This window comes from Pseudochaenichthys georgianus, unplaced genomic scaffold (assembly GCF_902827115.2).
Source record: "Pseudochaenichthys georgianus unplaced genomic scaffold, fPseGeo1.2 scaffold_833_arrow_ctg1, whole genome shotgun sequence".
NCBI lineage: Eukaryota > Metazoa > Chordata > Actinopteri > Perciformes > Channichthyidae > Pseudochaenichthys > Pseudochaenichthys georgianus.
Genome location: NW_027263380.1, coordinates 100 through 27602, shown reverse-complemented (window position 1 = coordinate 27602; position 27503 = coordinate 100). Strand labels below are relative to the sequence as shown.

General features: G+C 48.5%; 1 protein-coding gene across 1 annotated transcript in view; it reads right to left on the bottom strand.

The window, feature by feature from the left end:
• LOC117444565 (protein Shroom2-like) overlaps window positions 1-26065 on the bottom strand; it is a 62550-nt gene extending 36485 nt beyond the window's left edge. The window contains 3 exon segments of the mRNA XM_034080037.1: window positions 5076-5224; window positions 17602-17833; window positions 25779-26065. Of these exon segments, the coding sequence (XP_033935928.1) occupies window positions 5076-5224; window positions 17602-17826 (374 nt within the window). The 5' untranslated portion in view covers window positions 17827-17833; window positions 25779-26065.
• Window positions 26066-27503: the final 1438 nt, after the last annotated feature.

The window sequence follows — 27503 nt, the reverse complement described above, 5'->3', positions numbered from 1 at the left end:
GTGTTACTAAACTAAAGTAACTTCATGAGAGGACTAAAGTGTGCTAAACACGTGTTACTAAACTAAAGTGACTTCATGAGAGGACTAAAGTGTGCTAAACATGTGTTACTAAACTAAAGTGACTTCACGAGAGGACTAAAGTGTGCTAAACATGTGTTACTAAACTAAAGTAACTTCATGAGAGGATTAAAGTGTGCTAAACATGTGTTACTAAACTAAAGTAACTTCACGAGAGGACTAAAGTGTGCTAAACACGTGTTACTAAACTAAAGTGACTTCACGAGAGGACTAAAGTGTGCTAAACACGTGTTACTAAACTAAAGTAACTTCACGAGAGGACTAAAGTGTGCTAAACATGTGTTACTAAACTAAAGTGACTTCATGAGAGGATTAAAACGAGTCATTCACATGTGGAGAGTCTGCTGATCACGGCTTGCCCTCAGACCGTCCATCCTCTCAAAGAGTGACGGGACAACAACAGAGTATTAAGTTATTAAGGTCATAAAGCAGATATATCTCAGTCCCAGCTCCTCACTAGCACACCCCGACACACGAGGACTCAGCTGCACACACCCCGACACACGAGGACTCAGCTGCACACACCGACACACGAGGACTCAGCTGCACACACCGACACACGAGGACTCAGCTGCACACACCCCGACACACGAGGACTCAGCTGCACACACCGACACACGAGGACTCAGCTGCACACACCGACACACGAGGACTCAGCTGCACACACCCCGACACACGAGGACTCAGCTGCACACACCGACACACGAGGACTCAGCTGCACACACCGACACACGAGGACTCAGCTGCACACACCGACACACGAGGACTCAGCTGCACACCCCGACACACGAGGACTCAGCTGCACACACCGACACACGAGGACTCAGCTGCACACCCCGACACACGAGGACTCAGCTGCACACACCGACACACGAGGACTCAGCTGCACACACCGACACACGAGGACTCAGCTGCACACACCCCGACACACGAGGACTCAGCTGCACACACCCCGACACACGAGGACTCAGCTGCACACACACAGTTCACAAGAGATTTAAAAATATAAAATGTCCACTCACCGAACATCTGGACACTAAACTCAGAACAGACACAAAGGAGAAACGTGTTCCAAAAGTTCATTGATAAAGCCGGGAGCTCTCTGCACACACACAACAGGAAGAGACGCTTTCACGCACACACACACACACACACACACACACACACACACACACACACACACACACACACACACTGCAGCTCACACACATTGTGGTTCACACACGGCGGCCATGACTGAAACTCCAGTGGCAGTTTGACGGAAGGAGGAAGATCTCCTTCAGGATTACTGGAGTCCCCCAGAGGGGGAGGAAGTCCCCCTGCACTTCACCTCTTCTGATTGGCTGAGAGGGGCTGATATGCTAATCAGGGAGGACATGTCCACCCATCAGGCATTTCCACCATCACTATGGCAACCGGTGGCTCTGGGGGTGAAGCTTCCCCCTGACGGAGCAGCAGATGAAGCTTCATTGTGTTTAGTTTGTTCATTGTTTAATGAATTTAACACAGTTCAGTGTTTACAGATCTCTTATCAGGCTATGTGTTCATATGTGACGGGTATCAGATATAAACACGTATATAAAAACATGTCTGATGTAAAGCCACATCAAGGATCCTCTCTGAACAGGATGGAGCTCAAACACTCTCTCTCTCTCTCCTCTCTCTCTCCTCTCTCTCTCTCTCTCTCTCTCTCTCTCTCTCTCTCTCTCTCTCTCTCTCTCTCTATCTCTCTCTCTCTCTCTCTCTCTCTCTCTCTCTCTCTCTCTCTCTCTCTCAGGTGCACCACAAGGCGACTCTCTCCAGCACGGGTTAGCTCTGAGTGCTAGCATGCTAATGTAAATACAGACCATATCACTTCCAGAACACGTCTCATTGTTTCTGACAGCAACGTTTCTGATTGGCCCGTGGGGGTAAAGCCCGCCCACATTTTAGTAATGTGGTCATGACGCAGAAAATCTGGATCAGCTCCGTCGTTCCCCATTTTTCGAGATGTGGGTATGGAGGAGAAGAGAGAGGGGTTTGTTTCTGACACTTTGAGAGTCTCCTGACACACCGGGGGGGGACAGGGACAAACACACCGGGACACACACACACCAGGACACACGGGGGCAAACACACCGGGGGCACACACACCGGGGACACACACACCGGGACAAACACACCGGGGACACACGGACACACACACCGGGACACACGGGGACAAACACACCGGGGACACACACACCGGGACACACACACCGGGACACACAGTGATGTAGAAAAGACATCAGACAGGCCCTTTAATGAATGCAACACTTATTAGTGTGAAAAACAAATGACAGTCAAATTATTTATTTGACTGGAATGTAAAGTTTTAAATAAAAATAAAAGTTGTTTGACGAGAGGGTTAGGCGTTACTCCCCGTCACTGACTTTGGAACAAACCAAAAATAAAAGAGGGGGGTGAATCTCCGAGCTAACACTTCCTCCACGAAGGAAATCTTTTTAAGAAATGATAGAGAGAAATGTGTTGCCAGCGAACCACGAACAGCACTCAGCACTGCACTGACCCCCCCTCCCAAAGCTGCACTGACCCCCCTCCCAAAGCTGCACTGACCCCCCTCCCAAAGCTGCACTGACCCCCCCTCCTAAAGCTGCACTGCCCCCCCTCCCAAAGCTGCACTGACCCCCCTCCCAAAGCTGCACTGACCCCCCTCCCAAAGCTGCACTGACCCCCCTCCCAAAGTTGCACTGACCCCCCTCCCAAAGCTGCACTGACCCCCCTCCCAAAGCTGCACTGCCCCCCCCTCCCAAAGCTGCACTGACCCCCCCTCCCAAAGCTGCACTGACCCCCCCTCCCAAAGCTGCACTGACCCCCCCCCCCAAAGCTGCACTGACCCCCCCTCCCAAAGCTGCACTGACCCCCCCTCCCAAAGCTGCACTGACCACCCCTCCCAAAGATGCACTGACCCCCCTCCCAAAGCTGCACTGACCCCCCCCCCAAAGCTGCACTGACCCCCCCTCCCAAAGCTGCACTGACCCCCCTCCCAAAGCTGCACTGACCCCCCCTCCCAAAGCTGCACTGACCCCCCCCCCAAAGCTGCACTGACCACCCCTCCCAAAGCTGCACTGACCCCCCTCCCAAAGCTGCACTGACCCCCCTCCCAAAGCTGCACTGACCCCCCCTCCCAAAGCTGCACTGACCCCCCCTCCCAAAGCTGCACTGACCCCCCTCCCAAAGCTGCACTGACCCCCCCTCCCAAAGCTGCACTGACCCCCCCTCCCAAAGCTGCACTGACCCCCCTCCCAAAGCTGCACTGACCCCCCCTCCCAAAGCTGCACTGACCCCCCCTCCCAAAGCTGCACTGACCCCCCTCCCAAAGCTGCACTGACCCCCCCTCCCAAAGCTGCACTGACCCCCCTCCCAAAGCTGCACTGACCCCCCCTCCCAAAGCTGCACTGACCCCCCCTCCCAAAGCTGCACTGACCCCCCTCCCAAAGCTGCAGTAAACAGAACCACCCTGACCCGGTACAGACTCAGTGCACCTGAAACACACACACACATTCTGACGAAACACACTTGAAACACGCCTGATCACACACACACACACACACACACACACACTCTGACGATACACACCCGAAACACACCCACGCTGACGAAACACGCCCGATCACACACACTCTCATTGCTCGCTGCATGCCCCCTGCTGTCTGGAGAGACTTCAGAGGTGCTGGGTCGGTGACTGGTGTCTGTCTTCACGTGGTGCTCCCTGAGCGCGCCGTGTGGAGGCGTGTCATCAGAGAGAGAGAAGCAGCTTTACTGACACTGACGTGTGTTCATATTCACTGTCAGAAGAAGCCTTGAGTAGGCATGCACCCACAACATGAGTAACACACTGTGACGGAAACACACACACACACACAGACACAGACACACACACACACACACACACACACACACACACACACACACACACACACACACACACACACTCTGCATGGACTCGTACAGCAGGATCTGTTCTGATCCAGAGACAATGGAGCAGTGAGTCACTGCCAGGCCTCAGGACTCATGACTCATAAACCAGATCTGAAGAGTCAATAAGGGGCGGAGCCATGAGGAAGCATGCTGGGAGAATATACAGTCTGATCACACAGGGGGGGGGGGGGGGGGGTATTACCATGGCGATACTCATCCGGTATCATTGTGATACTCATCTGATATGATCAAGAAGAGAACATATACAACTACCACACACACACACACACACACACACACACACACAACACACACACACACACACACACACACACACACACACACACACACACACACACACACACACACACACACACACACACACACACACACACACACACACACACACACACACACGTCATCACTGCGTCCTCAGATACAGGTATGTATTGGAGGTGTTACCACCGTGTGGGGGGGGGACCTACCTCTTCACCAGTTAAGTACACTGGCTTCAGAGGAGTTATAGCGTACCTCTTCACCAGTTAAGTACACTGGCTTCAGAGGAGTTATAGCATACCTCTTCACCAGTTAAGTACACTGGCTTCAGAGGAGTTATAGCATACCTCTTCACCAGTTAAGTACACTGGCTTTAGAGGTGTTATAGCATACCTCTTCACCAGTTAAGTATACTGGCTTTAGAGGTGTTATAGCGTACCTCTTCACCAGTTAAGTACACTGGCTTCAGAGGAGTCATAGCGTACCTCTTCACCAGTTAAGTACACTGGCTTCAGAGGAGTCATAGCGTACCTCTTCACCAGTTAAGTACACTGGCTTCAGAGGTGTTATAGCGTACCTCTTCACCAGTTAAGTACACTGGCTTCAGAGGAGTCATAGCGTACCTCTTCACCAGTTAAGTACACTGGCTTCAGAGGTGTTATAGCGTACCTCTTCACCAGTTAAGTACACTGGCTTCAGAGGAGTCATAGCGTACCTCTTCACCAGTTAAGTACACTGGCTTCAGAGGAGTCATAGCGTACCTCTTCACCACCAGGCTCAGGCTCCGGTGGGACCCCTTCACGAGGCAGATGGCTTCCTGTCTGAAGCCGCTCAGAGGAATCTCGTTAATGTTGACCAGCTCGTCTCCAACCTGCAGACTCACAGCGGCCGCCTTGCTGTCCTCCTCCACCTGCAACACACACACACACACACACACACACACACACACACACACACACACACACACACACACACACACACACACACACACACACACACACACACACACACACACACACACACACACACACACACTATTATAAATACAGCACAGTAACACACCTCTCAGTGATGATGTCAGGGTACGATATATCTGTACTATGTAAAGACATTGTATTGGATGGTAACGCCTGACATCATATGAATGACTTCTGATTGGCCACATCCCAGCACCCCCCCTCCCCCCTCTGTAATAGCGGTGTAAGGGGGGGGGGGGGTTAGGGGGGAAGGGCGTCTGGCTGCGTGCCTGAGCTGCTCCTAATATGGTTGTGTTTCTGTGTTTTGTGGAGACATGAATCTCTGATGTATTAACAGTGAGAGCTGGAACACTAACAGGCTCTCCGGGCTCTGCAGGGGAACCAGTGTCTCTGTGGAGCAGGTGAGGTGTGAGACGGACAGGTGAGGTGTGAGGTGAGGTGTGAGACGGACAGGTGAGGTGTGAGACGGACAGGTGAGGTGTGAGACGGACAGGTGAGGTGTGAGACGGACAGGTGAGGTGTGAGACGGACAGCTGAGGTGTGAGACGGACAGGTGAGGTGTGAGACGGACAGCTGAGGTGTGAGACGGACAGGTGAGGTGTGAGACGGACAGGTGAGGTGTGAGACAGGTGAGGTGTGAGACAGACAGGTGAGGTGTGAGACGGACAGGTGAGGTGTGAAACGGACAGCTGAGGTGTGAGACGGACAGGTGAGGTGTGAGACGGACAGGTGAGGTGTGAGACAGGTGAGGTGTGAGACGGACAGCTGAGGTGTGAGACGGACAGGTGAGGTGTGAGACGGACAGGTGAGGTGTGAGACAGGTGAGGTGTGAGACGGACAGGTGAGGTGTGAGACGGACAGGTGAGGTGTGAGACGGACAGGTGAGGTGTGAGACGGACAGGTGAGGTGTGAGACGGACAGGTGAGGTGTGAGACGGACAGGTGAGGTGTGAGACGGACAGCTGAGGTGTGAAACGGACAGCTGAGGTGTGAGACGGACAGGTGAGGTGTGAGACAGGTGAGGTGTGAGACGGACAGGTGAGGTGTGAGACGGACAGGTGAGGTGTGAGACGGACAGGTGAGGTGTGAGACGGACAGGTGAGGTGTGAGACGGACAGGTGAGGTGTGAGACGGACAGCTGAGGTGTGAAACGGACAGCTGAGGTGTGAGACGGACAGGTGAGGTGTGAGACGGACAGGTGAGGTGTGAGACAGGTGAGGTGTGAGACGGACAGGTGAGGTGTGAGACGGACAGGTGAGGTGTGAGACGGACAGGTGAGGTGTGAGACGGACAGGTGAGGTGTGAGACGGACAGGTGAGGTGTGAGACAGGTGAGGTGTGAGACAGACAGGTGAGGTGTGAGACGGACAGGTGAGGTGTGAGACGGACAGGTGAGGTGTGAGACGGACAGGTGAGGTGTGAGACGGACAAGTGAGGTGTGAGACAGACAGGTGAGGTGTGAGACGGACAGGTGAGGTGTGAGACAGACAGGTGAGGTGTGAGACGGACAGGTGAGGTGTGAGACGGACAGGTGAGGTGTGAGACAGGTGAGGTGTGAGACAGACAGGTGAGGTGTGAGACGGACAGGTGAGGTGTGAAACGGACAGCTGAGGTGTGAGACGGACAGGTGAGGTGTGAGACGGACAGCTGAGGTGTGAGACGGACAGGTGAGGTGTGAGACGGACAGGTGAGGTGTGAGACGGACAGGTGAGGTGTGAGACGGACAGCTGAGGTGTGAGACGGACAGGTGAGGTGTGAGACGGACAGCTGAGGTGTGAGACGGACAGGTGAGGTGTGAGACGGACAGGTGAGGTGTGAGACGGACAGCTGAGGTGTGAGACGGACAGGTGAGTTGTGAGACGGACAGGTGAGGTGTGAGACAGGTGAGGTGTGAGACAGACAGGTGAGGTGTGAGACGGACAGGTGAGGTGTGAGACGGACAGGTGAGGTGTGAGACGGACAGGTGAGGTGTGAGACGGACAAGTGAGGTGTGAGACAGACAGGTGAGGTGTGAGACGGACAGGTGAGGTGTGAGACAGACAGGTGAGGTGTGAGACGGACAGCTGAGGTGTGAGACGGACAGGTGAGGTGTGAGACAGACAGGTGAGGTGTGAGACAAGTGAGGTGTGAGACAAGTGAGGTGTGAGACGGACAGGTGAGGTGTGAGACAGGTGAGGTGTGAGACGGACAGCTGAGGTGTGAGACGGACAGGTGAGGTGTGAGACGGACAGGTGAGGTGTGAGACAGGTGAGGTGTGAGACAGACAGGTGAGGTGTGAGACGGACAGGTGAGGTGTGAGACGGACAGGTGAGGTGTGAGACGGACAGGTGAGGTGTGAGACGGACAGGTGAGGTGTGAGACGGACAGGTGAGGTGTGAGACGGACAGCTGAGGTGTGAGACGGACAGGTGAGGTGTGAGACGGACAGCTGAGGTGTGAGACGGACAGGTGAGGTGTGAGACGGACAGGTGAGGTGTGAGACAGGTGAGGTGTGAGACAGACAGGTGAGGTGTGAGACGGACAGGTGAGGTGTGAGACGGACAGGTGAGGTGTGAGACGGACAGCTGAGGTGTGAGACGGACAGGTGAGGTGTGAGACGGACAGCTGAGGTGTGAGACGGACAGGTGAGGTGTGAGACGGACAGGTGAGGTGTGAGACGGACAGCTGAGGTGTGAGACGGACAGGTGAGTTGTGAGACGGACAGGTGAGGTGTGAGACAGGTGAGGTGTGAGACAGACAGGTGAGGTGTGAGACGGACAGGTGAGGTGTGAGACGGACAGGTGAGGTGTGAGACGGACAGGTGAGGTGTGAGACGGACAAGTGAGGTGTGAGACAGACAGGTGAGGTGTGAGACGGACAGGTGAGGTGTGAGACAGACAGGTGAGGTGTGAGACGGACAGCTGAGGTGTGAGACGGACAGGTGAGGTGTGAGACAAGTGAGGTGTGAGACAAGTGAGGTGTGAGACAAGTGAGGTGTGAGACGGACAGGTGAGGTGTGAGACAGGTGAGGTGTGAGACGGACAGGTGAGGTGTGAGACGGACAGGTGAGGTGTGAGACGGACAGGTGAGGTGTGAGACAGACAGGTGAGGTGTGAGACAGACAGGTGAGGTGTGAGACGGACAGCTGAGGTGTGAGACGGACAGGTGAGGTGTGAGACAGACAGGTGAGGTGTGAGACAAGTGAGGTGTGAGACGGACAGGTGAGGTGTGAGACAGACAGGTGAGGTGTGAGACAAGTGAGGTGTGAGACGGACAGGTGAGGTGTGAGACAGACAGGTGAGGTGTGAGACAAGTGAGGTGTGAGACAAGTGAGGTGTGAGACGGACAGGTGAGGTGTGAGACAGGTGAGGTGTGAGACAGACAGGTGAGGTGTGAGACGGACAGGTGAGGTGTGAGACAGGTGAGGTGTGAGACAGGTGAGGTGTGAGACGGACAGGTGAGGTGTGAGACGGACAGCTGAGGTGTGAGACGGACAGGTGAGGTGTGAGACGGACAGGTGAGGTGTGAGACGGACAGCTGAGGTGTGAGACGGACAGGTGAGTTGTGAGACGGACAGGTGAGGTGTGAGACAGGTGAGGTGTGAGACAGACAGGTGAGGTGTGAGACGGACAGGTGAGGTGTGAGACGGACAGGTGAGGTGTGAGACGGACAGGTGAGGTGTGAGACGGACAAGTGAGGTGTGAGACAGACAGGTGAGGTGTGAGACGGACAGGTGAGGTGTGAGACAGACAGGTGAGGTGTGAGACGGACAGCTGAGGTGTGAGACGGACAGGTGAGGTGTGAGACAAGTGAGGTGTGAGACAAGTGAGGTGTGAGACAAGTGAGGTGTGAGACGGACAGGTGAGGTGTGAGACAGGTGAGGTGTGAGACGGACAGGTGAGGTGTGAGACGGACAGGTGAGGTGTGAGACGGACAGGTGAGGTGTGAGACAGACAGGTGAGGTGTGAGACAGACAGGTGAGGTGTGAGACGGACAGCTGAGGTGTGAGACGGACAGGTGAGGTGTGAGACAGACAGGTGAGGTGTGAGACAAGTGAGGTGTGAGACGGACAGGTGAGGTGTGAGACAGACAGGTGAGGTGTGAGACAAGTGAGGTGTGAGACGGACAGGTGAGGTGTGAGACAGACAGGTGAGGTGTGAGACAAGTGAGGTGTGAGACAAGTGAGGTGTGAGACGGACAGGTGAGGTGTGAGACAGGTGAGGTGTGAGACAGACAGGTGAGGTGTGAGACGGACAGGTGAGGTGTGAGACAGGTGAGGTGTGAGACAGGTGAGGTGTGAGACGGACAGGTGAGGTGTGAGACAGACAGGTGAGGTGTGAGACGGACAGGTGAGGTGTGAGACGGACAGGTGAGGTGTGAGACAGGTGAGGTGTGAGACGGACAGGTGAGGTGTGAGACAGGTGAATACATCTGTATTAATATCGTGTTCTGAAGGAGCTCTAACAGTCTGTATGTCCAGCTGTGTGCAGAGGCTGCAGAACACGGTGTGTGGACACACGGTGTGTGGACACACGGTGGTCTACCTGCTGTAGAACACGGTGTGTGGACACACGGTGGTCTACCGGCTGTAGAACACGGTGTGTGGACACACGGTGGTCTACCTGCTGTAGAACACGGGGTGTGGACACACGGTGGTCTACCGGCTGTAGAACACGGGGTGTGGACACACGGTGGTCTACCGGCTGTAGAACACGGGGTGTGGACACACGGTGGTCTACCTGCTGTAGAACACGGGGTGTGGACACACGGTGGTCTACCTGCTGTAGAACACGGGGTGTGGACACATGGTGGTCTACCTGCTGTAGAACACGGGGTGTGGACACACGGTGTGTGGACACACGGGGTGTGGACACACGGTGGTCTACCGGCTGTAGAACACGGGGTGTGGACACACGGTGGTCTACCGGCTGTAGAACACGGGGTGTGGACACACGGTGGTCTACCTGCTGTAGAACACGGGGTGTGGACACACGGTGGTCTACCGGCTGTAGAACACGGTGTGTGGACACACGGTGGTCTACCGGCTGTAGACCACGGGGGCTTCTGGCCGGGCCTCAGCCGTTCGAGGGTCACTTCAGCGGCAGTGTGGAGAGGCAGATTATAAGAAACACAAATAGAGCGTGTGCACTGTGTACTTCACAGGATGCCTGTCCCAGTCAGCCCTTATCCCCACATCCTGAGGACCCCCAGAATAACCCCCTGTCTCTGTGGGGTCTGAAGGAAGGGGGACCGATGTCCTGACGGATGTCCTGACAGCCGGCTGACGGAGGCTTCAGTCCAAATGAAGCTGCAGCCAAAGATTATTTTCATTATCAAACTATAAAATATCAGGAAATGGTGATGCTGTTCGTCCTGGAGACTTCCTCAGGCAGCACTGAGTCCGAACAATACTGTCCTCTGTCTATGTCCTCTGTTTCTGTCCTCAGTCTATGTCCTCTGTCTCTGTCTTCTGTCTCTGTCCTCTGCCTCTGTCCTCTGTTTCTGTCCTCAGTCTCTGTCCTCTGTTTCTGTCCTCAGTCTCTGTCCTCAGTCTCCTGTGTATGTCCTCTGCCTCTGTCCTCAGTCTCCTGTCTATATCCTCAGTCTCTGTCCTCTGTTTCTGTCCTCAGTCTCTGTCATATGTCTATGTCCTCAGTCTCCTGTCTATGTCCTCTGCCTCTGTCCTCAGTCTCATGTCTCTGTCCTCAGTCTATGTCCTCTGCATCTGTCCTCTGTCTCTGTCCTCTGTCCTCAGTCTCCTGTCTCTGTCCTCTGCCTCTCTCCTCTGCCTCCGTCCTCAGTCTCCGTCCCCTGTCTCTGTCCTCAGTATATGTTCTCTGTCTCTGTCCTCTGTCTTTGTCATCAGTCTCTGTCCTCCGTATCTGTCATCAGTCTCTGTCCTCAGTCTCTGTCCTCTGTCTCTGTCTCTGTCATCACTCTCTGTCCTCTGTCTCTGTCCTCTGTCTCTGTCCTCCGTCCCTGTCCTCTGTCAATGTCCTCTGTCATCAGTCTCTGTCCTCTGTCTCTGTCCTCAGTCTCTGTCCCTGTCCTCTGTCCCTGTCCTCAGTCCCTGTCCTCTGTCTCTGTCCTCAGTCTCTGTCCTCTGTCTCTGTCTGTTGAGCACCTCAGGGGGCCGCAGGTTGAGCACCTCAGGGGGCCGCAGGTTGAGCACCTCAGGGGGCCGCAGGTTGAGCTCCTCAGGGGGCCGCAGGTTGAGCACCTCAGGGGGCTGCAGGTTGAGCACCTCAGGGGGCCGCAGGTTGAGCACCTCAGGGGGCCGCAGGTTGAGCACCTCAGGGGGCTGCAGGTTGAGCACCTCAGGGGGCCGCAGGTTGAGCACCTCAGGGGGCCGCAGGTTGAGCACCTCAGGCCGCAGGTTGAGCACCTCAGGGGGCCGCAGGTTGAGCACCTCAGAAACCGTCAGACATGAAAGTAATCCAACCAGTCTACCTCAGGGTGTGTCCTCTGAGAGCAGAGGCTCCACAGCATGTTCTCATTAACAGCGTGTTCTCATTGGATGAGATGCTGGCACAGGGAACACATGTTGGAGCTGACGCCCAGCTGGCTTGTGTAAAACGGGATTATATAACTTTATTGAGAGTAAGGACGTTAATTCCTTGAAAACCTTGAGCAGATTCTGAGCTATGAGAGGAATGCTGAGAATTTTAATTAGATCCAGGATTTCAGTTTTCTACTCAAACTCTGAACCTCTCATCCAACTCTGGGCCTTCATTATCTTTCATTGATGGCAAAGAAGATGAATAATTATTACCTCAGATGGAATAGAAGTCTACGAGAAAACCTTCCTACTTCTCTCTTCAGTATGTCCACATTTTCAGACAGGGAAACACTTTTGTCAGTGCTAAACAGACTAAGGTTTGTAGACATATAGACTGTACGGGGAATAGAAGTCATACTTCATACAGGAGCGAGTAATCTATGTCCAGCTGCAGTCGTTCTTAACCACGCATGGCATCCATGAACAGTTTCAGTCTGGCTTCAAACCCACGCACAGCCCTGACACAGCCCTTTGAACCTGTTCAGCCCCGAGCCTGTTTTTCAGGTCTCAGGCTCCAAAATGACAATCCCAGAACAAATGACCATATCTTCCCTTCTAAAAGGGTTACATTAATAATCTCTTTTCTCAAAGCAAGATTACACGTGTGAGTTGGATCTAGAAGTGTCAGAATCAATATAGATGTTTTTATTTTAAAGTCAATTCAGATTGAACACAGTAAAGAAAATTTAATTATAGTGTCCATCCAAAAAAAAAAAAGACTTATAGTGAAAACCACCCTTGGATGATGGGTTGGTAGACTAAAAGCTTTAGGAATCCAAAGTGCAACATATAAAAGTACCCTGTATCCGTCAGAGCCAATAGAATCGAGGGGAACTCCCACATACACACACATTATCAAATAAGGGGTGAGAGTGACGCATAGCCATAACCTGAAGCTGCGATGACTCTGGTGGCTACCATTAGCAGCTAACTTGTACTCTCCGATTTTTACATAAAAATGGAATTATGGATTATAAATAATTTTTTCAGTTCCACAGAAATATTATCAACTGATGGATTCACCGATTCAGCCACGTTTTTTCTGGTTTTAATGCCATTGAACACGACTTTTGATCAGATACGACAGCTACGGTGAGACGATCTCCCGTAAAAGCTCCGTAAAGGTACGTGTTGTGATGTCTGTGTTTGCTTCCCCTGTCGCGAGTTCGGATGACTCAGTGATGATACTATGCCTATATACTCTATGGAACCTCAGCTTTAAATCGGATATCTTGTATGTGCAGCTACGATAAGAAATAAGGGTATCTTTTATCTTGAGTTCTGTGCCAAAGTCCGTTAGCATTTTTCGCTCAGGGGTCATTTAGATGCTTCTTATGAGACTTGTGTTTTGTTTTGGTAAAAATGGTTTGTATCGTCAGTTAGCTGAGAATATTCTCGTTAATCTGGTATAACACATTAATAGGTTCTTAAATATTAAGATGCCCTGAGACACAGTGTCGTGAAAAAAAAAAGACCCGCCGAAGGGTTCCTTGGGGCTTAAGAGTTGTTAATGATCTGCTCCTAGCCGCCGACTCAGGTGGCCCAGCTTTCCTGGTGCTGTTAGACCTGACAGCTGCCTTCGACACTGTGGATCATAGCATCCTGTTGTCACGGCTTGAACAGTCCGCAGGCATCACAGACTCTGCCCTTGCATGGTTCAGGTCCTACCTGACAGACCGTAGCTTCTCAGAGCAGCTAGGTACTAGGGGTGTTGAAAATAATCGTTTCTACGATGCATTGCGATGCGGACATGGACGATTCGGTATCGATGCAGTGACGGAAGATAATCGGTTATAGCGTAGTAACGTTGCTTCCTGATTTTCCGGCCGCGGCTTTACTATAACGTTTTTTTTCTCCGGTCACTTTAATATCAAATCGGTCGGTGACGCAGAGATCAGGGAACAGACGTGACAGCGGCACCAAACACGGAGCAGTCTGCTTTATCCACCAACACAACACCACCAGTCCAGAACCAGCAGCAGAAGGACCCGCTCTGAATCACTCCGTGTCGCTGCGGCGCAGAGAAACAGGGATTTATGTTTTTCAAAAATAATTGCGTTACAATCATGTCAGGTTTTTGGTGGATTTAATTAAGTCTTGGATTGCAAAGTATGAATGCCCTCTAGCAATTTTCAGACGATATATACGTGTGTAAAGTTTGTGAAGGCAGGAGGAAAAAAGCTTCCGCGATCACCGTCTACTCTGTTCCTCCAAGCCCCGCCCCCTCCCTGAAAATAATGAGTGACAGGCTGATAGTGACCCGTTAGAAACTTTATTATTCACTTAATCACTGAGATATAATGAAGCTAACTTAATCTCATGTATTCATGGGATTTATGTAACAGTAAGACAGAGAATGTGAGTGTGCACCCACATGCAGTATTTTTTTTGTATATGCTGTTGTAAATACTCCTGTTGTCTGCTGTGTTCAGACTCAGGTCCTGTGTGTGATGCCTCATTCAGGACATTCAGTGTCCTTTTTTAACAGAAGACTGTTGCTAGAAGCTGCAGCTAGACTGCAGAAGCATTATTTCTTTGTTTTTGAGGATGGAACAACTTCACACACAGATATAGGGAGGCTAGACCTATACAATTCATTTATTTTGGTTTATAAATTAATGTCAAGACATTTATGTTATTGATTTCTGAAGCACTTTCTAAATAATAAAAAGAGAGTTCATATGTATTTACTGCATGTATGCATTGATGAAAAATAAGCCATGTGCAGTAATATAGAAAATTGAGGATGCAACGCATTGGTATGAATCGTGATGCATCGTGATGCATCGGGATATCGAATTGAATCGAATCGTTGACAGGATAATCGTAATCGAATCGAATCGTGAGACCAGTGAAGATGCACAGCCCTTCTCCTCTGCTAAAGCCCCTCTTACCTGTGGGGTTCCCCAAGGCTCTATCCTGGGCCCCATCCTCTTTTTACTGTACATACTGCCCCTAGGTTAAATTATCACTAAACACAATATTCCCTTCCACTGCTACGCCGACGATGTACAGATCTATCTGCCACTCTCACACAGCAACTCAAACACTCACTACTACAGCATTTGATGGACTGCTTAAAAAACGAACCCAGCACAGAATCATCAGGACGGTCCAGCTAACATCTGCTAACAACCAGAAACTAACCCAGCACAGAATCATCAGGACGGTCCAGCTAACATCTGCTAACAACCAGAAACTAACCCAGCACAGAATCATCAGGACGGTCCAGCTAACATCTGCTAACAACCAGAAACTAACCCAGCACAGAATCATCAGGACGGTCCAGCTAACATCTGCTAACAACCAGAAACTAACCCAGCACAGAATCATCAGGACGGTCCAGCTAACATCTGCTAACAACCAGAAACTAACCCAGCACAGAATCATCAGGACGGTCCAGCTAACATCTGCGAGAACAAACCGAACTCAGTGAGCTACCAGAGAACGCATATTCAGAGGTTGTGATAATACAGGTGAAATACTTTAGATGCTCACCATCAGATGCAAACATGTTCGCTTACCTTCAGTGATATTAACAGTATAACTGATATCAGACCAGAGACCCAGAGTCCAGCAGAATGGTTCCCTCCTCACTCAGTTCCAGATCAAAGAGTTGGTCAGATCCTGGTCAAATGGTGAAACCTGGAGCACTGAGGAGTCCTGATTCTGTTGCTCTGAGGAAACATGCAGCTGATACCAGAGTTTCAGTCATGTGAGTCGGACTTTGGACCTCAGACGGGTCAACACAGAAACTAGGAACCCAACCTAAAGCAGCCCCCGACCAGCAGCTGTTTAACCAGGTCACTACTTGAAGTTAATCATTACACAACGAACCCAGTGAGCTGATAGGCTGCCTCCCTCTATCTGTGCTAACACAGAGGGTCGGAGCAGCTGATCCACACAGAACAGCTGCTGTGGTCCGTTTCTGCTAGACCACAGAACATGCTTTAGCTGCAGCCTCTCCACAGATCAGCTGCAGAACCCACAGCAACAATCAGCTCCACAACATCAACAAGTGATGGGCTCCTGTCACTGGTTCAGTACACACACACACACACACACACACACACACAGAACCTCTCAGATGTGTGTGTTATGGAGAAGCTCTCAGATGTGTGTGTTATGGAGAACCTCTCAGATGTGTGTGTTATGGAGAACCTCTCAGATGTGTGTGTTATGGAGAACCTCTCAGATGTGTGTGTTATGGAGAAGCTCTCAGATGTGTGTGTTATGGAGAACCTCTCAGATGTGTGTGTTAAGGAGAACCTCTCAGATGTGTGTGTTATGGAGAACCTCTCAGATGTGTGTGTTATGGAGAACCTCTCAGATGTGTGTGTTATGGAGAACCTCTCAGATGTGTGTGTTATGGAGAAGCTCTCAGATGTGTGTGTTAAGGAGAACCTCTCAGATGTGTGTGTTAAGGAGAACCTCTCAGATGTGTGTGTTAAGGAGAACCTCTCAGATGTGTGTGTTAAGGAGAACCTCTCAGATGTGTGTGTTAAGGAGAACCTCTCAGATGTGTGTGTTATGGAGAACCTCTCGATGTGTGTGTTATGGAGAACCTCTCAGATGTGTGTGTTATGGAGAAGCTCTCAGATGTGTGTGTTAAGGAGAACCTCTCAGATGTGTGTGTTATGGAGAACCTCTCAGATGTGTGTGTTATGGAGAAGCTCTCAGATGTGTGTGTTATGGAGAACCTCTCAGATGTGTGTGTTATGGAGAAGCTCTCAGATGTGTGTGTTATGGAGAACCTCTCAGATGTGTGTGTTATGGAGAACCTCTCAGATGTGTGTGTTATGGAGAACCTCTCAGATGTGTGTGTTAAGGAGAACCGCTCAGATGTGTGTGTTATGGAGAACCTCTCGATGTGTGTGTTAAGGAGAACCTCTCAGATGTGTGTGTTAAGGAGAACCTCTCAGATGTGTGTGTTATGGAGAACCTCTCAGATGTGTGTGTTAAGGAGAACCTCTCGATGTGTGTGTTAAGGAGAACCTCTCAGATGTGTGTGTTAAGGAGAAGCTCTCAGATGTGTGTGTTAAGGAGAAGCTCTCAGATGTGTGTGTTATGGAGAACCTCTCAGATGTGTGTGTTATGGAGAACCTCTCAGATGTGTGTGTTAAGGAGAACCTCTCAGATGTGTATGTTATGGAGAACCTCTCAGATGTGTATGTTATGGAGAACCTCTCAGATGTGTGTGTTATGGAGAAGCTCTCAGATGTGTGTGTTATGGAGAACCTCTCAGATGTGTGTGTTATGGAGAACCTCTCAGATGTGTGTGTTAAGGAGAACCTCTCAGATGTGTATGTTATGGAGAACCTCTCAGATGTGTGTGTTAAGGAGAACCTCTCAGATGTGTGTGTTATGGAGAACCTCTCAGATGTGTGTGTTATGGAGAACCTCTCAGATGTGTGTGTTAAGGAGAACCTCTCAGATGTGTGTGTTATGGAGAACCTCTCAGATGTGTGTGTTATGGAGAACCTCTCAGATGTGTGTGTTAAGGAGAACCTCTCAGATGTGTATGTTATGGAGAACCTCTCAGATGTGTGTGTTATGGAGAACCTCTCAGATGTGTGTGTTATGGAGAACCTCTCAGATGTGTGTGTTAAGGAGAACCTCTCAGATGTGTGTGTTATGGAGAACCTCTCAGATGTGTGTGTTAAGGAGAACCTCTCAGATGTGTGTGTTAAGGAGAACCTCTCAGATGTGTGTGTTAAGGAGAACCTCTCAGATGTGTGTGTTAAGGAGAACCCCTCAGTGTGTCCCAGTGGTCACCTTGGTGATGATCAGAGGCTCTCGATGCTCCAGTCCTCCTCTGAGAGTGAAGCCCCATGGAGCTCCTCCTGAGAGGAAAACCTCCAGCAGCCTGCAGCTCTCCACGTCTCCGTGAGGAACGTCTCCGTGAGGAACGTCTCCGTGAGGAACGTCTCTGTGAGGAACGTCTCCGTGAGGAACGTCTCTCTGCATCACATGCCAGACGCTGCCTGCCTCTGCCTCCATGCCACTGCTGAGAGGAAACAAAGACAGCATTAAATCAAACACAAACACAGTTAGAGCCGAGCAGACCCTGCTCCTCTGGATCCAGTGAGTCCAGACAGGTGTGTGTCCGTCTCTCAGACGGTGTCGAAGCTCGCTGCAGACGTAAATACTGTTATTACACAAACACTACATATTTCTGAAAGTGCACATTTTCATAAACCGCCACACGTAAACATTACCTGCGTATGTAGTGTCTCTACTTTAAAGAGTCCTCTCCTGCTGATGTTCAGGTGTATATCAGTGTGTAGTGTCTCTACTTTAAAGAGTACTCTCATGCTGATGTTCAGGTGTATATCAGTGTGTAGTGTCTCTACTTTAAAGAGTCCTCTCCTGCTGATGTTCAGGTGTATATCAGTATGTAGTGTCTCTACTTTAAAGAGTCCTCTCCTGCTGATGTTCAGGTGTATATCAGTGTGTAGTGTCTCTACTTTAAAGAGTCCTCTCCTGCTGATGTTCAGGTGTATATCAGTATGTAGTGTCTCTACTTTAAAGAGTCCTCTCCTGCTGATGTTCAGGTGTATATCAGTGTGTAGTGTCTCTACTTTAAAGAGTCCTCTCCTGCTGATGTTCAGGTGTATATCAGTGTGTAGTGTCTCTACTTTAAAGAGTCCTCTCCTGCTGAAGTCCAGGTGTATATCAGTACGTAGTGTCTCTGCTTTAAAGAGTCCTCTCCTGCTGATGTTCAGGTGTATATCAGTGTGTAGTGTCTCTACTTTAAAGAGTCCTCTCCTGCTGATGTTCAGGTGTATATCAGTGTGTAGTGTCTCTACTTTAAAGAGTCCTCTACTGCTGATGTTCAGGTGTATATCAGTGTGTAGTGTCTCTACTTTAAAGAGTCCTCTCCTGCTGATGTTCAGGTGTATATCAGTGTGTAGTATCTCTACTTTAAAGAGTTCTCTCCTGCTGATGTTCAGGTGTATATCAGTATGTAGTGTCTCTACTTTAAAGAGTCCTCTCCTATTGATGTTCAGGTGTATATCAGTGTGTAGTGTCTCTACTTTAAAGAGTCCTCTCCTGCTGATGTTCAGGTGTATATCAGTGTGTAGTGTCTCTACTTTAAAGAGTCCTCTCCTGCTGATGTTCAGGTGTATATCAGTGTGTAGTGTCTCTACTTTAAAGAGTCCTCTCCTGCTGATGTTCAGGTGTATATCAGTGTGTAGTGTCTCTACTTTAAAGAGTCCTCTCCTGCTGATGTTCAGGTGTATATCAGTGTGTAGTGTCTCTACTTTAAAGAGTCCTCTCCTGCTGATGTTCAGGTGTATATCAGTATGTAGTGTCTCTACTTTAAAGAGTCCTCTCCTGCTGATGTTCAGGTGTATATCAGTATGTAGTGTCTCTACTTTAAAGAGTCCTCTCCTGCTGATGTTCAGGTGTATATCAGTATGTAGTGTTTCTACTTTAAAGAGTCCTCTCCTGCTGATGTTCAGGTGTATATCAGTATGTAGTGTCTCTACTTTAAAGAGTCCTCTCCTGCTGATGTTCAGGTATACATCAGTATGTGGTGTCTCTACTTTAAAGAGTCCTCTCCTGCTGATGTTCAGGTGTATATCAGCATGTAGTGTCTCTACTTTAAAGAGTTATCTCCTGCTGATGTTCAGGTGTATATCAGTATGTGGTGTGTCTACTTTAAAGAGTCCTCTCCTGCTGATGTTCAGGTGTATGTCAGTATGTAGTGTCTCTACTTTAAAGAGTCCTCTCCTGCTGATGTTCAGGTGTATATCAGTATGTGGTGTCTCTACTTTAAAGAGTCCTCTCCTGCTGATGTTCAGGTGTATGTCAGTATGTAGTGTCTCTACTTTAAAGAGTCCTCTCCTGCTGATGTTCAGGTGTATATCAGTATGTGGTGTCTCTACTTTAAAGAGTCCTCTCCTGCTGATGTTCAGGTGTATGTCAGTATGTAGTGTTTCTACTTTAAAGAGTCCTCTCCTGCTGATGTTCAGGTGTATATCAGTATGTAGTGTCTCTACTTTAAAGAGTCCTCTCCTGCTGATGTTCAGGTGTATGTCAGTATGTAGTGTCTCTACTTTAAAGAGTCCTCTCCTGCTGATGTTCAGGTGTATATCAGTATGTAGCGTCTCTACTTTAAAGAGTCCTCTCCTGCTGATGTCCAGGTGTATATCAGTATGTAGAGTCTCTACTTTAAAGAGTCCTCTCCTGCTGATGTTCAGTTGTATATCAGTATGTAGTGTCTCTACTTTAAAGAGTTCTCTCCTGCTGATGTTCAGGTGTTTATCAGTATGTAGTGTCTCTACTTTAAAGAGTCCTCTCCTGCTGATGTTCAGGTGTATATCAGTATGTAGTGTCTCTACTTTAAAGAGTCCTCTCCTGCTGATGTTCAGGTGTATATCAGTATGTAGTGTCTCTACTTTAAAGAGTCCTCTCCTGCTGATCTTCAGGTGTATATCAGTATGTAGTGTCTCTACTTTAAAGAGTCCTCTCCTGCTGATGTTCAGGTGTATATCAGTGTGTAGTATATCTACTTTAAAGAGTCCTCTCCTGCTGATGTTCAGGTGTATATCAGTATGTAGTGTTTCTACTTTAAAGAGTCCTCTCCTGCTGATGTTCAGGTGTATATCAGTATGTAGTGTCTCTACTTTAAAGAGTACTCTCATGCTGATGTTCAGGTGTATGTCAGTATGTAGTGTCTCTACTTTAAAGAGTCCTCTCTTGCGGATGTTCAGGTGTATATCAGTATGTAGTGTCTCTACTTTAAAGAGTCCTCTCCTGCTGATGTTCAGGTGTATATCAGTATGTAGTGTCTCTACTTTAAAGAGTCCTCTCCTGCTGATGTTCAGGTGTATATCAGTATGTAGTGTCTCTACTTTAAAGAGCCCTCTCCTGCTGGTGTTCAGGTGTATATCAGTGTGTAGTGTCTCTACTTTAAAGAGTCCTCTCCTGCTGATGTTCAGGTGTATATCAGTATGTAGTGTCTCTACTTTAAAGAGTCCTCTCCTGCTGATGTTCAGGTATACATCAGTATGTGGTGTCTCTACTTTAAAGAGTCCTCTCCTGCTGATGTTCAGGTGTATATCAGCATGTAGTGTCTCTACTTTAAAGAGTTATCTCCTGCTGATGTTCAGGTGTATATCAGTATGTGGTGTGTCTACTTTAAAGAGTCCTCTCCTGCTGATGTTCAGGTGTATATCAGTATGTGGTGTCTCTACTTTAAAGAGTCCTCTCCTGCTGATGTTCAGGTGTATGTCAGTATGTAGTGTCTCTACTTTAAAGAGTCCTCTCCTGCTGATGTTCAGGTGTATATCAGTATGTAGTGTCTCTACTTTAAAGAGTCCTCTCCTGCTGATGTTCAGGTGTATATCAGTATGTAGTGTCTCTACTTTAAAGAGTCCTCTCCTGCTGATGTTCAGGTGTATATCAGTATGTAGTGTCTCTACTTTAAAGAGTCCTCTCCTGCTGATGTTCAGGTGTATATCAGTATGTAGTGTCTCTACTTTAAAGAGTCCTCTCCTGCTGATGTTCAGGTGTATATCAGTATGTAGCATCTCTACTTTAAAGAGTCCTCTCCTGCTGATGTTCAGGTGTATATCAGTATGTAGCGTCTCTACTTTAAAGAGTCCTCTCCTGCTGATGTTCAGGTGTATATCAGTATGTAGAGTCTCTACTTTAAAGAGTCCTCTCCTGCTGATGTTCAGTTGTATATCAGTATGTAGTGTCTCTACTTTAAAGAGTTCTCTCCTGCTGATGTTCAGGTGTTTATCAGTATGTAGTGTCTCTACTTTAAAGAGTCCTCTCCTGCTGATGTTCAGGTGTATATCAGTATGTAGTGTCTCTACTTTAAAGAGTCCTCTCCTGCTGATGTTCAGGTGTATATCAGTATGTAGTGTCTCTACTTTAAAGAGTCCTCTCCTGCTGATGTTCAGGTGTATATCAGTATGTAGTGTCTTTACTTTAAAGAGTCCTCTCCTGCTGATCTTCAGGTGTATATCAGTATGTAGTGTCTCTACTTTAAAGAGTCCTCTCCTGCTGATGTTCAGGTGTATATCAGTATGTAGTGTCTCTACTTTAAAGAGTCCTCTCCTGCTGATGTTCAGGTGTATATCAGTATGTAGTGTCTCTACTTTAAAGAGTCCTCTCCTGCTGATGTTCAGGTGTATATCAGTGTGTAGTGTCTCTACTTTAAAGAATTAGAAATACGATGTAACTGTTGTACATCGTGTTAATAACTGATCCCTTGATGTGGCCAAAACAACGACATGTTAATCAACACAGAGTCTGAGAGCATGACACGGATGTGAGAGTTGGTGCATGCACTCATCGCACCTTAGGACTCATCGCACCTTAGGACTCATTGCACCTTAGGACTCATTGCACCTTAGGACTCATCGCACCTTAGGACTCATCGCACCTTACGACTCATCGCACCTTAGGACTCATCGCACCTTAGAACTCATTGCACCTTAGGACTCATGGCACCTTAGGACTCATCGCACCTTAGGACTCATTGCACCTTAGGACTCATTGCACCTTAGGACTCATCGCACCTTAGGACTCATCGCACCTTAGGACTCATCGCACCTTAGAACTCATTGCACCTTAGGACTCATGGCACCTTAGGACTCATCGCACCTTAGGACTCATCGCACCTTAGGACTCATTGCACCTTAGGACTCATTGTGATGAAAACCCAGCTGGAAGCAGCGTGTAATGATGACAGACTGGACCGTCAGAACAACAGGTGTTCTGCATCGCACTGAGAACGTTCTGGAGGAACAGATCCTCAGAACTCTTGATAACAGTCTGTGTCTCCCGTACCTTTGCTCCTGCTCCGAAACACGTGCTCAACACATCTACAAAGAATAATAACATCTCAAAAGTATTACGAATAGTCTGTGGTGTTGGTACATATGAACGCACAACTCCCATATTTAAAAACTCAATCTATTCCAATGTGTTGAGAGTTAAGCTTAAAACAGTGCTGATTATGCTCCCATAACAACAGGCCTGCTAGCATTCAGAAGCAGGTCCAGAGCAGTCAGGAGAACCCAGCCGGGCACCCTGACTGGAGAGCAGCCGTCCAGTCACAGCTGGTCCAGAGCAGTCAGGTGATCCCAGCCAGGTACCCTGACTGGAGAGCAGCCGTCCAGTCACAGCTGGTCCAGAGCAGTCAGGAGAAACCAGCCGGGCATCCTGACTGGAGAGCAGCCGTCCAGTCACAGCTGGTCCAGAGCAGTCAGGAGAAACCAGCCAGGCACCCTGACTGGAGAGCAGCCGTCCAGTCACAGCTGGTCCAGAGCAGTCAGGAGAAACCAGCCGGGCATCCTGACTGGAGAGCAGCCGTCCAGTCACAGCTGGTCCAGAGCAGTCAGGAGAACCCAGCCAGGTACCCTGACTGGAGAGCAGCCGTCCAGTCACAGCTGGTCCAGAGCAGTCAGGAGAACCCAGCCAGGTACCCTGACTGGAGAGCAGCCGTCCAGTCACAGCTGGTCCAGAGCAGTCAGGAGAAACCAGCCAGGCACCCTGACTGGAGAGCAGCCGTCCAGTCACAGCTGGTCCAGAGCAGTCAGGTGATCCCAGCCGGGCATCCTGACTGGAGAGCAGCCGTCCAGTCACAGCTGGTCCAGAGCAGTCAGGAGAAACCAGCCAGGCACCCTGACTGGTTAACCGTAACCCTGTAGAGCAGGGGTGTCAAACTCAAGGCCCGGGGGCCAAATCCGGCCCGCAACCTAATTTTATGTGGCCCGCAAGAGCTTGCAAAGAATATAATATACCATACAATTGGTGTAATTGTTGAATATTTACTTTCAATTATTTGCCCTAGACTTCTGCTTTCAGACGTAGTTATCTAGGAAGGTATTTCCAGAACTGATAATAATCCAATGCAGGGCCAACAATGTAATATAATACATTATTTAATATATATTATATATTTACATATGTATATTTATATATAATTAAAATTACAACCGGCCCTTTGAGTACAAACATAATGCTGATGTGGCCCGGGATGAAATTGAGTTTGACACCCCTGCTGTAGAGCAACCATCCAGTCACAGCTGACCCAGAGCAGTCAGGTGATCCCAGCCGGGCACCCTGACTGGAGAGCAGCCATCCAGTCACACAGCTGGTCCAGAGTCGCAGTGAGAGCGTGGAATGGACTTCACCTTCCAAGTATCACTCGTCATCAACAATTCAAAACTAAAGTAAAACTAATTATATTTGCAGATTACTCCAGCTAACAAGTATGTGATATTCCCAGTATTACTTATATATGCATTTACTTTTTTTCTTCGTCCTAACTTTTTTTTTTTCCCCCAGTTTTCATTAGTTTTCTTTATTTCTTTGTACTCCTTAACTTCTACACGTTGTTGACGAAATAAGTGCCATTATTATATTGATGCTAACGATGACGCAGGGGAGGGCTGCTCCCCATCAGCTGCTTCAGCCCTCCGCTTCTACTCTTTTTGTTCATTTGTGTGTATGAATTATACGTTTTTGTTTTTGTATGAGTTTAGTAGAATACATTTTAAATAAAAGAAAAGGAAAAAAGAGGAGGACTGTGTAATGCCTGCTGTCAATGTGAGCCAATGGTGTAATAGATGTATGAAATAATACAACATAAGAAATGCATGTAAACAAGACATGTTAAGAAGAAGGCTGGATTCTTACTCTGGAAACTGTTCTGCGTACACATTTTATAATCATTTCATCAGAAATACATGTATGATTCTCTCCAGCTGCATCTGAAACCCTGATAAGCATGGCAGTAACATGAGTCATCAAATAATACCGTGATCAGACGGCAACAGCCAGCCTTTATGTATACCGTCGACATGACCGTGTTGTTATTACCGGTTTGTATCCGTGTCATTGTGACCTGTGTAATTATTACAGTGCTATATTACTGTGTCATTCTGCAGCTGATCAAACTGATGATGAGCAATGGAAACCTCTCCAGCAGATACACGGAGCCCGGCTCTAACACCGACCCACACAGACTGTCTGCGGCTCCAGAGTGTGTGTGTTGGGTAATCTCTGTGGGCTAACCCCACAGCGGGGGGGGCTCAAGTCAGTATTTACAACGTCATGACTCATGACATACACGCTATATCGCCCACGCGAGCTTTAGATCATGTCCCGTCTCAATCCAAATGAACTGTATGAAATAAAAAGGCTCATTTGTCTTGTAGTAAATAAAAAGGGTGACCTGGAGCCAATCCTGCAACTTCCCCACAGCTGAAAGAGTGACGTGCTGAAACCCAACCCCTGCGGAGGGTCTGGGGGGATTCTCCCGCAGGAGATCTTTTGAAATACTAACATAAAATACACATTCTGGTACTCTCTTGAGAAGAAACATAAATACATCTATTACTACACCACATATGTACATGCTTGTTGTTACTTAGTTCTGAAAGCTGAACCTGCTGCTCCCCACAGAGAAGAGGAAGAGGCTGTGAGTGACTTCACATGGTGGATCAGGTGGACAGCCCCCATTGTGCTGCGTGTCACCATGAAGACAGCCACACACCTATCACTCCGTGGGGTCTTAATTCATCACGTAATGTTGTATCGATGTATATAGAGATGTACTGCAGCAAAGGTATTCTCCGTCGGGACTTCCTGCAACAACACCACGCCGTTATCTTGATTCTGATTGGCCAGAAGACATTATCAAAGATGTTCTATTAAGAAGACAATCACTACGTGACAAAAGTGTTCAAAACCGTTTCTAGTCCTCGGTATTTCCAGACAAGTTGCTGCTGAAATCAATCTGACTAACTGCTGTCTGTGCAATGTACTCCGCCCGAGTTGGCGGACTTTATTTTGCTTACTTTGACATCATTTCTCATGGTGGGGCTAAGCCATTTATTGGTATGGCTGTAGCTTACCTCAGCCATACCCTGGCGCCGCCGCCACTGTTCATTATATATGTTATAGTTTAACACGACCGATCTTACCTGTGAGTGACCGTGTGTTTAGGGCTCCAGGAGAGAACAGGGGCTCCGGACCGGGGAACGGGAGCTCCGGTTAATAAATCCCAGCTCCGTGTCTCACAGTCTGCATCTTTCAAACTTTTAGAGTCAAACCAACAACTTCATAAAGTGAATCCCCGGCTGTTGTCTCAGTGCAGAAACCCGAGTCTCCTCCGTCAGAGGCTCCAGGAAACAGATTCAACTCCTGTTAGCTTCAGTTAGCCTCGGTTAGCTTCATGTGTTTCCTGCTCTGATCCCAGGAAACACTTGAAGCTAACAGGAGGCTAACAGGAGAACAGGCTAACAACAAGAGCAGAAACTGAAGTCTGCTGCCCCCTGTTGTCCGAGAGGGGAACTGCACGTATCACCAGATTAAAATATATAACCAGTGGTGGAGGAAGTACTCAGATCTGGTACTTGAGTAAAAGTAGAAGTACTCAGATATTGTACTTGAGTGAAAGTAGAAGTACTCAGATCTTGTACTTGAGTGAAAGTAGAAGTACTCAGATCTTGTACTTGAGTAAAAGTAGAAGTACTCAGATATTGTACTTGAGTGAAAGTAGAAGTACTCAGATATTGTACTTGAGTGAAAGTAGAAGTACTCAGATCTTGTACTTGAGTGAAAGTAGAAGTACTCAGATCTTGTACTTGAGTGAAAGTAGAAGTACTCAGATCTTGTACTTGAGTAAAAGTAGAAGTACTCAGATATTGTACTTGAGTGAAAGTAGAAGTACTCAGATCTTGTACTTGAGTGAAAGTAGAAGTACTCAGATCTTGTACTTGAGTAAAAGTAGAAGTACTCAGATCTTGTACTTGAGTGAAAGTAGAAGTACTCAGATCTTGTACTTGAGTAAAAGTAGAAGTACTCAGATCTTGTACTTGAGTGAAAGTAGAAGTACTCAGATCTTGTACTTGAGTAAAAGTAGAAGTACTCAGATCTTGTACTTGAGTGAAAGTAGAAGTACTCAGATCTTGTACTTGAGTAAAAGTAGAAGTACTCAGATCTTGTACTTGAGTAAAAGTAGAAGTACTCAGATCTTGTACTTGAGTGAAAGTAGAAGTACTCAGATCTTGTACTTGAGTAAAAGTAGAAGTACTCAGATATTGTACTTGAGTAAAAGTAGAAGTACTCAGATCTTGTACTTGAGTAAAAGTAGAAGTACTCAGATCTTGTACTTGAGTGAAAGTAGAAGTACTCAGATCTTGTACTTGAGTAAAAGTAGAAGTACTCAGATCTTGTACTTGAATAAAAGTCAAGTACCAGAGTGTAGGAATACTCTGTTAAACTAAGTCATGTATTAAAAATGTTCCTCAAGTAAAAGTAGAAAAGTATTCTCATCAAAATATAGTGAAAGTAGTTAAAAGTAGTCATTGTGCAGATAACAATAAATATGATATGTGTTATAATTATTGATGCAACAAAGTGCTACCAAAGCTGGTAAAGTTGAAGCTGTGTGTGTGTGTGTGCGTGCGTGAGTGCGTGTGCGTGCGCGCGTGCGTGTGCGCACGTGTGTGTGAGTGCGTGCTTGCGTGTGTGTGTGCGTGCGTGTGTGTGTGTGTGTGTGTGTGTGCGCGCGTGCGTGTGAGTGCGTGGGTGGGTGTGTGTGTGCGTGCGTGCGTGTGGGTGTGCGTGCGTGTGTGCGTGCGTGCGTGTGTGTGCGTGCGTGCGTGTGCGTGGGTGGGTGTGTGTGTGTGCGTGCGTGCGTGTGG